Source organism: Thunnus albacares, chromosome 6 (genome assembly GCF_914725855.1).
Source record: "Thunnus albacares chromosome 6, fThuAlb1.1, whole genome shotgun sequence".
NCBI classification, from domain to species: Eukaryota; Metazoa; Chordata; class Actinopteri; order Scombriformes; family Scombridae; genus Thunnus; species Thunnus albacares.
In genome coordinates this window covers 10,477,598-10,490,014 of record NC_058111.1, presented here as the reverse complement: position 1 = coordinate 10,490,014, position 12,417 = coordinate 10,477,598, and the positions used below count along the sequence as shown (strand labels likewise).

Below are 12,417 nucleotides of genomic sequence, written 5' to 3'. Positions count from 1 at the left end.
GGCCAACAGACCCCTTCTGTACATCCTGTGCCTGCGTCAGAGGAACACTGATTTTTTTTTTCTTTACGTGAAACTGCTTTATCCAGTATTTTTACCTGTTTTAATCAGCAGTGGAATGAGACAAAGAGGGGGAAAGGCGTAAAGCAGCATTCTTGGCCATTGGAATGTGTGCAAATGCATCCACCCCCAAGGGTGGATTGTTATGCGGTGTCAGGGAGAACAAGAGCGGGCAGTGGGTGTTGTTTTGACTGGCTAACAGGTCCGCTCTCCCGAACCAGTTCCAAATCTGCTACACCAACCTGGGATGCAGCACCCACTCGTCTGGCAAAGGGCTGTCCCTCGACATGAGGTCGGCGCCCCTGTTCTCCAGACCCCGAACATGGAGGGCTCTCAGAGATAGAGGGTGTTCTGAGGGCCACACCAACAGGTTCTCCACTATCTTCAACAGGGCTGCGGACCTGACTCCACCCTGCCTGTTGATGTAGGCGACTGTGGTGCGGTTGTCGTGTCTCCATGTCTCCCCTGAACCAGAGACAGGAAGTGTTAGAGAACCAGGAGCACCACCTGAAGTTCGAGGAGGTTGATGTGTTGGTTTTCCCCTGAAGGCCACACACCACCTCTCCCCAGACAGGTGCCCCCCCACACCCTGTCAGGGATGCATCTGTGAACACTGCTATGCAGGAAGTCATTTGGCCTAGCGGTGTGTCTGCCAACAGATGCTGCAGGGACCCCCAGTAGTGCAGGTCCTCCTGCACTGATAGGGGGACGTTCACCAAGTGATGCTTGTGCCTCTGTGGATCCAAGTGCAGGCTGGCTAACCACCGTTGCAGGCGGCACATGTGCAGGAGCCCCAATGGAACGGCTGGATGGCCTGCTGCCATGAGCCCAAATTCCTGCATGACAGTCAAAGCTGTCAGTGCCACTCCCCACTGCAGTCTAAGGACTGCCTGCTGCAGGGCTGTCCGTCTGGGTTCCAACAGAGCAGCCCACAGCCTGGCTGAATCAAGCACAACCCCCAGATATTGCACTTGCTGGCATGGCTGGGGAGCACTCATCTTCCAGTTGATGGCAAAGTCTAACTGAGTTACGTGCAGCACCAATCTGGCAATGTAGAAAATGGCCCGTTCTCTAAACCTGGTCATGACAATGAGGTCCAATACCGGGAGCCAGGGAGTAGCCGAAAGGTAGCCTGTTGTACTACTACTGCTATCCCCTGGAAGGCAAAATGCAGGAACTTCCTGTGTTTTGGCACCACCTCGACATGAAAATAGACTTTCAGGTCGATGGTGGTGAACCAGCTGATTGAATAGATTCCAGCAATCTCCTGATGGTCAGCATGAGGAACATCTTTCTGGCGATGCATTGGTTCAGAGTGTGAAGATCTACAATGGGTATGAAATCTCCTGTCTTCTTGGGAACCAAGAAGTATGTGGAGTAAAATCCCTTCTGTCTGTTGTGAGTGGGAAAGACCCAGACAGCCTGTTTTTTAACAGGTCCTGAGTTCCTTTAGAGAGAAAATCTATTTCCTCTTGGAAGGACAGATTTATCTCTTTGATGCCTGAGAACAGAGAAGGAACACAGGAGAACTGAAAAGAATAACCCAGTCTCAGTGTTTTATCCATCCACTCTGACAACACACAGCTGTGACAGCATTCCTTGCAAAACTGTGTCAGGGGACAGGTGGTCATCTGGGGGGCGGCAGCCAGGAAGCTGTGAAACTCTGCTTTGGCCCTCTCCACCGCAAAAACCTTTCATAAATGGAAGATTGGCCCAAAAGGGGCTGGTACCGAAAGGGCTGAGCTGACGGAGTGGTCCGTGAACGCATCACCATTAGCTGTCCTAACACAGCTTCTGTGTTTGTGTTGGTGTGTCCGTCACTCCACATTTCTCTCTACCACAATGTTACCTTCTAATGAGGAAGTAATGGCGTCAGCTGCGCTAGCATAATCCTGAGTGCAGCATTGTGTATGCTGGTCCTGAGCAGGGCCACGTGAACAGCAGGAGACAGAGCTGACACATGAAATCATCTCACTCCGGTCAGTGTGGGCGTGCAGCATTATTCCTGTGAATACATATAATTCTACTCACCGCGTTACAGTTTCCCAAGGACATATGCTGCGCTGGCTGATCCAAATCCTTCATGGGCTGACCGGTTTGAGAGGGAATGGGGGGGGCAAGGGAACCCAACACGCTCAGCTACCATGGTCATAACTTTCAGGAAATCCAGGCAAACGGACGGTGGCGGCAGATTTCCATAGGTCAGCGAAGTTGCTGAGACAGATGAGAGATTGTCTTCCTCATCCATGGCAGAAGCTGCTTGGAGTGTCTTAGCTGAGGCATTTGACAGCAGTGGCAGCAGAGTGCCAGGGTAAATGGTAATTTCATCTTTCCCACGGAGCTCTATCTCAAGCTCTGGCCAGCTCTCGTCACAGCGGAATGAGACGTGACAATGTTGAAAATGTTCCTTCCGCTTCTAGCGTTAATCTGAAGGAAGCACCCAGCAGAGTACACAGGGCGGTGGCTGCATCATGCCACTCTCTGCATGGTCCCATCCAAAGCACTCAAAGCAGAAGTAATGTCTGGCAGCGGCGGTGGTGGTGGCGGTGATAAGGACAGGACACAGCGGGCAGGAGTGAGCAATTACTGGCAACTCCATCCCTGGACAAAAAAGAGATCAGCAAGCTGATTGGCCGTCGTTGAAGAAGAGAGTACGGTGAGAGACAGCAAGACGCTGCTTACGTAGGGTGCGGGTGTCAGCGGGACGTAATTGTGCACGTAATTGGTAGGCGCATCCTGATAAGCCAGCTACGTACATACAAATTTCAGTGAATGACTGTGTGTGATTGGAGAGGAGTATTACCCATAGAGTCCAGTAGAGGGCGGAGCCTGTGTGAGATAGAACATCCTGAACGATGAACACTGAGGTAATCCTAACCTGGAGAAGCTGGTTGTTTAACAATGAAGACAACAACTCCCAAACTACTTCACAACGTCATCAAACTCCATCTTTTCTTATTGTTTTAATTGAGAGACCCCTAGCGTTAGAAATTACATACTGTGTGTTTAACATATAAGAACAATTGTAGATATTTTTTTGCTAAAATAGGAAATTCAAAGTAAAATATAGCCATTTAACATATGTTGCAAATGTCAAAATAAGCAATATAAATAAATTTGAATAACACTTTCAGGAATTTTCTCATTTGCTTATTAGCCAGATCTTTTAGAGTGACATTATTTCAACAAATGCTTTTGTAACAGATGAATGAGCCCCAGCTTCCCAGAGGAAGTGGTCAGGAAGCTGAATGCTTTACAGACTCAGGGCTAAGTTGTAGCTGTCAACATATTCTTCTGCTGGTAAACAAAACTAGTGAACTTCACTTGGTTGTTGAAGAGTTGTAGCATTTCTTTTTTGACAAACTGTAGCTAATACTGAAGATTCTGTGCTACATTTACAGTTCATTGCTAACATCCAGCATACCTGCATGCCTGTCTTGAGTGCAACCTCTTTCTCTGTCTGTCCCACACACTCGCATCACACATTCGCACAAGAAGCTTAGGTTTGTCCTATATCGTGTTGAATGAAGCCAAAGTGTTCCCATATGACTGACAAAACATCTTTTTTCTGTACCAGCTTGTTCTCATCTGCACCTCTGCCCAGCTGCATTTCTCTTGACTTGAGTTGTTTCATCTTCACTGAACACATATGGTTAAATACATTGCTTTGAACTGCAGGTGGAAATTCTGTATGAAGGAATGAATTCATCGAACATGTCTATATGACTAAAATAAGGTTGGTTTGAAAAATTGCCCTGCCATACTGCAAACAATGTTTTAATACCCATCACCGAAGACAGCGAGCCAACTGTTGCACCTCAGAGCACATCCCCTTATAAAGAGGTCATCAGTGCAGGGCTAGGATGGGCAAAGTGTAGGAATCAGTGAAAGGCTGGCCATTCCTGGGGCTGAAGCAAGGAAGTGCAAGGCCAAAACTAGTTTACTTGATAGTGTACTACAGGTTTACACAGCTCAACAGAGAAGGCAGCTAGTGGAAATATATCAAGCTGAGCAGAAACTTCGAAAACAGGAAAACGAAGCTTTTGACAAAATATTGTGGGCACAACGGGAAGCAGAGGAAAGGAGATTCCATGCAAGCCCAGCAACAGGCATATCATCAGATGTTTATGCAGCTAATGGACACTGTCATCATTGCTTTGTGTCCTGGTCAACAAATGCACCCATAATCACCACACGGGATTCATCCAGTTCCAGTGAGGTCAACCACTGCTAGTGCCTGGCCTATGAATAACCCCTGTGCCACAGCAGTCCATGCCACCTGTGGCCCAATGAATGATGCCTGCAACTATGCCAGTGTTTCAGCAGCTAATGCAACCACCCACCGACATTGAAGAGAAACCAGAGAATTGCTCACACCTAGCAAAAATTGAATTACCATGCAGTAGATGTATAAAACAAATTTGTTATTGTTTTTATTTTCCCTGATTTACTGTATATTACTTGATAATGTTTATAGTATATATATAGTTTACTGTTGGCCACACATGTACATTGTTGTATTATCTTTTGGGTCACTCTTTTTAATATAGCAGATTCAAGGTGACAATGACAGTAATTTGTAGCCGTTTGCACAATGAAACTAACAAGAAAATGGACAATTCAGCCTGTGAGACAAAACTGCTATCTGATTAAGTTCTTGTCAGATAGCTTGAAGCTGGCCTGTGCAATAAACACTGCCTTTCAAAAACCACCAGTTTCCAGATCCCATCCCAGAAATGAAGCTCTTATAAAGTACTGCTAACACATGGCTTTAAGATCTCAAACAAATATGCAAACAAATCCTGCAAATGTTCTACAAAGTAAAATCCTAATACAAGGGTAATCAAAGCAAATGCAGGAGGCACTTTAGCAGGTTTTCCATAAAGACTGAAGTAGAAGATTGAAAAACAACCAAATAAGCAAAGGTTTCAGTGAAAAAAGGATCAAACTGAATATGACTTCATATACTATAGATGATATGGATCGCTCAAGAGATGCCTTGATCAGTGCTGACACAGACTTCACAAATCTCACTAAGTATTGGCCATATTTTAAGGATTAGAGCTGATGAAAATCTTCTGGAACTCAGGCAACTTCTTCTAGTTAGACACAGCAAATGGGGAGTTCCACTTTACTTCTCTGGCTTAGAAAAATATTTTGCCAAATGTGGAAATGTAGATGAGAAGCACAAGCACACAGCCTCAACATCCCTGAATTTGAATTTTATATAATTTGGAGGTTCTGAATTAAAAATTAACCTCAACATCCTTAACTCACCAGTTCTTTTTGCCATGATTGCTTTTTTAAAGGTTTGAGGAAAGTTTGTGAACACCTACAGCAGCATATAGTTTATTGGCATAGACATAGTTACAGATAATAAGTAATGTTTGTAAGTATGAATTTGGTATATTGAAAAGCACTGAAAAAAACAAATAAAGCTTATGGTATACAACATATTTGTTTCATAATATATTCCATCAAGTGGCAGGGGGAAGTTGTGAGAGACTTTGCATGTTTTTCCTTGGCTCTGTGTGGGTTTCCTCCAGTTTCCTCCCGCAGTCAAAAGACATGCAGATTTTGTTAACTGGAACTTGCTAGCATGTGAACATATGAGTGTGACTGTGTTTGTCAACAGATTTCAGACCTGTACGGGATGTAGACTGCTTCTCAGCCAATGTTTGTTGGGATAAGCTTCTGTCCATTACAACCCTGAACAGGATTAACAGTTCAGAAAATACATGGATGAATGATTCCATCATTTTATCATAATACTTAGATCATAAAAGGATGCATCTTCCATAATAAAGTATTAACAAATTGACAATTCATGAGGATCTACTGAAATGTCTCAACTGCTTTTGAAAATTCCCAAGATCTTACATCTAATTTCTTTTGTCCTAAGACAGTACACAAAAGGATTTACAAGAGATGGACCAAGGATGGCCCCGATTGTTAGGCCATGGCGAGCCTCGAGAGTTAATACCACACCCATCCTGGTCAAGACAACGCTAATAAATACTGGACAGTAATAACACGTTACCACAACCAAGTGACTCAAACAAGTGCTGCCCATTTTCCTTTTGTTACTATTTGAGGATAATTTGACAAAAAATATGATCAAAATGTATGACAGGCAAATAAATGTGAAAGTGAAAAATAAAATAAAAAACACTATGACAGTAACCAGATTGAAGTAGGGTCTGGGATCAACACACGTAGTTCTTATTATGGCAGGATAGTCACAGAAAGTATACCTCAGCTTTGAGTGGCAGTGAGGGAGAGGTAGCAGAGTTGCTGACATACCGGACATAATACCACAGGCAACAATCCACAGGATATATGTAAGGACAAGAGTGCGCACATTTGTTAAATAACTGTGGTACTTAAAAGGACAACTAATAGCAATCAATCGATCAAATGCCATAATTGATAAAGCAAATGTCTCCATTATCCCTCCCAAGTGGAAAGCAAACATTTCAATGAAGCATGGCACATAGGATATGGTTTTAACACCAGCAATTAGAACCCCAATCATTGTTGGGCTGGCACTGGAGGTGTACAGTATATCAACAACAGCAAGGTTGCAAATCAGAAGATACATTGGTTTGTGTAATCGCTTGTCATATATGATGAAGAGGATGTTAATTATATTTGCTAATACAGCAAGAACATAGGCAATTAATATAACCACACCAACCACAAAAGGCTTTTCAGTTTTGTCAAAACCACCTATAATAAATTCTGTTACTTTGATTGAAGCATTCTGTAAAGACATATTTAACAAAATATCAAGATGACCAAAATAGCAAAAAAGAAGTTGATGAAAATACTCTTCTTAAAGCAAAAGATCATTCAATATATATCATAAACAGCCAGTTGTAATCAGATTTGAAAAATGTAACTCCACCTGAGCTCAGTGGAACAGCTTTCTCTAAAACCAACAATGGAGTTTACCAAGCAGCTTCTAGGATTTAAGGTTTTAAGGCTCAGCTGAACGGTAAGTTTTCATTGGACAGCCCCATTGTCCAATCACACTGGATACTGATGCCAGCTAATTTGAGCTACTAGTTAGTTAGCTTATTCTAATTATCAACATCTGGAATCCTATATCCTAGATAGTCATTTATCTGCAAAATACGGCTGGAACTCTTAGTTGTTTGTACTGAAAAATAAACAAGAAAACTCTGGATTATGACTTACAGTATATTGTCATATTTATTTAAAGCCATAATATGTAACTATTCCGCATTAAAATGTCTAAAAGCAACTAGACCTATGTTATATAATTTGTTCATTTATATACTTACATTATCCCAAATGTTTCCAACAATTTTCCAACCCAGAGAAATCCATAATTTGAATCAAGGTAATGGTCCATTTCACTTGGTTGCCTGTCAATGGCGTCATATCTCCTTTACCAAAGCCCAGCAACAGGCATATCATCAGATGTTTATGCAGGTAATGGACACTGTCATCATTGATTTGTTCAATTATGTACTTATATTATCCCAAATGTTTCCAACAATTTTCAAACCCAGAGATAATACCCATAATTTGAATCAAGGTAATGGTCCGTTTCACTTGGTTGCCTGTCAATGGCATCATATCTCCTCTACCACAGGGTATACATGCACAAGATGCATGCGTCAGTGTTGTGGTTTTCCGCCACAATGGTGTCTACCAAAGAGTATATGCATACAAGATAATATGTTGACGTTGTAGTTGTCCAGCAGAAACTGTCATAAATTGACTTTTATTCAGTTTTAAGCCACATTTTTACACTAAATTTTAGGACCTTGGTCGTTTTAATTCTCTCGCGTCTCTCTCCCGCTTCTCTCTTGCCTCTCTCTCTTGAATAAATGTAGCGTCTGCCCCATCCCGTCTCGCACGCTTTTACGCATAAGTAAACATGATTTTATATCAGCATATCTCCGGTTTTACTTGGTCTATCAACACCAAACAAAAACTGGCATACAGTTTCAAGCTCGCACTTTCTAGGGATGTTGATGGCAATACTCAATGGGACTTTGTTTTTATGTTGTGGTATCCTGAAACAGACACGTCATTTGATCACGCCGGCGTGATCGGCGACTCCTAAGGGTTAACTATATCTTTGAATCTAATGAAGGATTTTAGTCATCAGATGCCTGGATATTAAGTTATCAGAGAAACAAGCCAAGCAAACGTTAGCAGCAGCTCGACTAGCCCCCTTCCAGATGTCCTGTGCCTGCCAAACAGTGTTGGAGAAACAATGATTTCTTTTACTCGAAACTGCTTGATTCAGTGTTTTTACCTGTTTTAATCACCGGGTCTGTTTGTTCTTGAGAGGAGGAGACCTCTGTGGATAATTTGGCTTCTGGTAAAACAAAAGTTACAATATTGTAACCCTAGTTCTATAAGCACAGACAGAGCCCTCTGCTGGACTCTATGGGTAATATTCCTCTACAATCACACGCATGCAATCGCTCGCTGAAATGTACGTAGCCAGCCAATCAGGACACGCCTACTGATTACGTGTGTCCCACACCCTATATAAGAAGCGTCTCTCTGCCGCTCACCATCCAAAACCACTTCAGTGGACGGCGTGGGAGTGGCAGGGTCTGTCAGTAGAGGGCTCCCCTGTGCTTATAAAACTAGGGTTACAATATCGTAACCTTCGTTTTATCTCACACAGGCTCTGCCCTCTACTGGACTTTCTCCAATGAATGTAAGCTCTGCCGTGCCATAATATCAGACTGCCTCACTGATTCCGGCCAGCCACAGGTTAGTTGCTGTGGTCCACCTACTACTTTATAATCCCAGCCGCTTAGCGGAGAAGTAGGGGGCCCAACCCAGTCCAGTTTACACTAAGACCGCCAGCATTCTAGCACCCCCTACAGGTGCCACAACGGTCTCCCAGACTGTCATGTGTAATTTCATTGTTTGCGTTGTTACAACCCTGCAGGTGTCTGGTAATAAGAGAATCAACATACTGCTGATGTAGTCAGACTGCCATTTATTGTTTAGTGTACAGACAATAATAAAATGTATAAGCTTTCTGCTTAGCAGTTAAACACAAGAAAACCAGATAAGGAATCAAGAGAGACAAGGAACAAAGGGAAGGGCTGTGGGTGGCGCCTAATTATGAAACAAACAAAACACTTCCTAACTGAACAGATTCCCACTGACTCACTACAGATGAAAAATAGCTAAAAGAAACTAAATAAAAACCTACCTAGTTGTGCTGATCTTATCTGTTGAAATACTAGCAGCCACTCATAAGACCTGACGTCCAACTAGACAATCAAATTACCATGTGGTGCCTAAATAATGGATGTATGAAAATAAACAATGTAAACCTACTGCCCAGATCCCGAAACCGCTAAACTGGTGCCTCAGACTAGTTAAAATTATTTTACACTCACGGAAAGACCTAATACCTAATCGAAGACAAAGAAGATTGGGGCACAAACACAGTTGGGAGGTCCAGGATTCCCCCTGGAGAAACACATCATCATCACAATCATCCCGCCTGATGACGTGTTGATTATATAAAATATAATAGCCTCCTGAACAGTGTCCTCTTCTGATCTTTTGCTTTTAGGCAAAAGTAGTTTAACAGTAGTAGTTTTAATAGCTAGCTACTTCAGGCGTATAGGATAAATAAAATAGCTACTTCTCTCTCTCCCCAGACAGTTCCCACACATGAAAAAACAGCAAACTGACCATTGAAAAATATGATAGATGCTCATAGAGCTACTCATAGAGCGTGAAAACAAACCCTGCGAAATGGAAAATCTGACCATATATGGCAATAATGTGTAATATGGTAAATGCAGTCAGAGGTATAAATGCTCAAAAATCTTGTGTTTTATTTTAGCACCTTATAGGCTTCAGAAAACATCAAAAACACATATTTAGGAAAAGTATGAGCTGAAAGGCTTGTAATTTTTATTTAAACTGAGTTTTTTGCATTATAGAAACCCCAACGGTCTGTCAGACCATCTTGGCAGTGCTAGTGTTAACATGGACCAGAGCTGAGTGAAAAAAATGGCCTAACCTCGCAGGGGTCATTGATCATATACCAAACACCCTGCACACCCCATTTCCAGAGTCATCTTGGATCATGGGAGAATACTGATGTGTAATTGCCCGGGGGGGGTCAGGCGAACTACAGTTGACACATACACCACCCCTTTTCACAAGTCTTGAACCTGTGAGCACAGACCTTGAAAAGGAGCCCATCATGTCCAAGAGATAGAACCTTATGAATCCTTACCCACCTGACTGTAGGCTTGGGAGATGTACTCACAAAGGCAACTAGCTAGGCACTTCTTGGATAGGGCCTCACCAGCCACACCCCCTCCATAGCACACGAACAGCTGTTCAGTTCACTGAAAGGAGGCCATGCGTTCAACATAACAAACAAGAGGTGCAGTTTTGCCTCCCCAGCATCACCATGGGGTGGAGGACAAAATGCCAATGGACAAAAGCACCTCTTCTGTTTGGTCACCACCTGCACCTCCAAAGCCTCCTCATTTCTTCGCCATCATGACCTGCTTCTCCGTTCTGCTCCACTCTGCTCCACCACGCTACCTCATGTTGTCACTACGTTTTACCCGGTGTTATAACCCACACGTAATCAAGTCATCATCTTCCGACACAAGCAACGTGATTAAGTGAAAGATAAGAGCCTTAGCTTCCAGCTGCAAAAAGAATGAAAGCTCTAGCTGTTATAGTTTTTATTTTAGATCTATTTGAATTGGACTATGTGAACAACAATCCCCCGCCATCAGTTTAGGGCTGCCCGCGGGATGTTCATTTTCAAAGGGTTAAAGATTTAACACTTAGCACCTGAACTCCAGTCTTCCTAGGTTCCTCCTTCATGTACAGTCTTTCTTGATCATACTTAGTACAATCTATGCTTGCATGCAAAATAGTCTCCTCAGCCAGCTGGAAAAAAATATGTGCATATATCAGTATTGACATCGGCAATTGGCCACTATGAGTTGGAAATATGGGATATCGGCAAAAAGTCCAATATCATGCATCCCTAGTAGAAAGGAGAGGACCTCTCCCACTGCACATGTCAGGGGGTCCAGCCTCCTCTCCTTGCACTAGCGTTGGAATTCCAATAATTTTGCCTTGTAGCAAGCAATTGTGGATCCCACTCTCACTACCTGGATAGTCTGCACAACCGGTGCCGACAGTCCAGCCCTCATCAGCCTATCCCTCTCAGGAGCCAAGCCCGGAGAGGTTGGCCTAATGGGGCAGTGCACCTATCAAGCACGCCTCCTGGGACAAAGCGCCCCACACCTGGGGAATGGACCAGGGCTGGGCTGCCAACATCTGAGTCATCTCTGCATACCACGGCACTGAATGGCGATCCGGGACTATCAGGATGACCGACAGCCGCTCTTGTCTCACACTCTCCAGCAGCAGGGGAATGACTTCGATGTGAAAATACGCGTCTTTCAGGTTGATGGTGGTGAACCAGCTGATTGAATCAGTTCCAGCAATCTCCTGATGGTCAGCATGAGGAACATCTTTCTGGCGATGCATTGGTTAAGAATGCAAAGATCTAAAATGGGTCTGAAACCTCCTGTCTTCTTGGGAACTGGGAAGTACATGGAGTAAACGACTGAGACAGCCTGTTTCAATAACAGGTCCTGGATCTTTTTGGAGAGAAAATTTATTTCCTCTTGGGAGGATAGATTTATCTCCTTGATGCCCAAGAATGGAGGAGGAACACGGCAGAACTGAAGAGAATAACCCAGTCTCAGTGTTTTGTCCATCCACTCCAATGACATGCAGCTGAAACTGTGTCAGGGGACGGGCAGTCATCTTGGGGGTGGCAGCCAGGAAGCTGTGATTCTCTGCTTTGGCCCTCTCTGCCACCAAACCTTCCATAAATGGAAGATTCACCCAAGGGGGGCCGGCATCAAAAGGGCCGAGCTGACGGAGTGGTCCGTGAACGCCATCACCATCGGCTGTCCCGACACAGCTTCCACATTTGTGTTGGTGCGTCCGTCACTCTCCACATTTCTCACAGAAATAACTGGAGAGGAGCGGAACAGGCTGGGTGTTTCCTCTCCACGGTGCATAAGCTGTCCAGTGGCATTACTTTCTAATGAGGAAGGCTGCGCTAACATAACCCTGAATGGAGCACTGTGCAGGCAGGGTCCCGAGCAGGGCGGCATGAACAGCGGGAGATGGAGCCAACACATGAAGTCATCTCACTCTGGTCAGTGTGTGGGCACACGGCATTATTCTGTGAATGGATTTAATGCTGCTCACCATGTCACAGTTTTCCGGGAGATGTGCTGTGCTTTGAGTGTCGCTATGTCGGGCAGGATGTGTGTTTTTCTCACCACATGACAC

General features: G+C 43.9%; 2 protein-coding genes across 2 annotated transcripts; both read right to left on the bottom strand.

The window, feature by feature from the left end:
- Positions 1-93: 93 nt before the first annotated feature.
- On the bottom strand, positions 94-1,311 carry LOC122984440. The gene has a single exon (XM_044354899.1). It carries the CDS (start codon positions 1,140-1,142, stop codon positions 201-203), a length of 942 nt encoding a protein of 313 aa, XP_044210834.1. The 5' UTR covers positions 1,143-1,311; the 3' UTR covers positions 94-200.
- A 4,237-nt stretch (positions 1,312-5,548) lies between these two features.
- LOC122984216 (olfactory receptor 4D11-like) lies at positions 5,549-11,598 on the bottom strand. Its single transcript, XM_044354550.1, has 2 exons — positions 11,353-11,598; positions 5,549-6,820 (listed from the first exon to the last, which is right to left on the bottom strand). Exons 1-2 carry the CDS (start codon positions 11,596-11,598, stop codon positions 5,906-5,908), a joined length of 1,161 nt encoding a protein of 386 aa, XP_044210485.1. The 3' UTR covers positions 5,549-5,905.
- Between the last annotated feature and the right edge of the window lie 819 nt (positions 11,599-12,417).

Coding starts and splice junctions, on each gene's coding strand:
- LOC122984440 (XM_044354899.1), bottom strand. CDS start 1,142: ATGACCAGGTTTAGAGAACGGGCCATTTTCTACATTGCCAGATTGGTG.
- LOC122984216 (XM_044354550.1), bottom strand. CDS start 11,598: ATGCATCGCCAGAAAGATGTTCCTCATGCTGACCATCAGGAGATTGCT. Junction 6,821..11,352: donor AGCCCTGGTCCATTCCCCAG/GTGTGGGGCGCT, acceptor ATGTCTTTACAG/AATGCTTCAATCAAAGTAAC.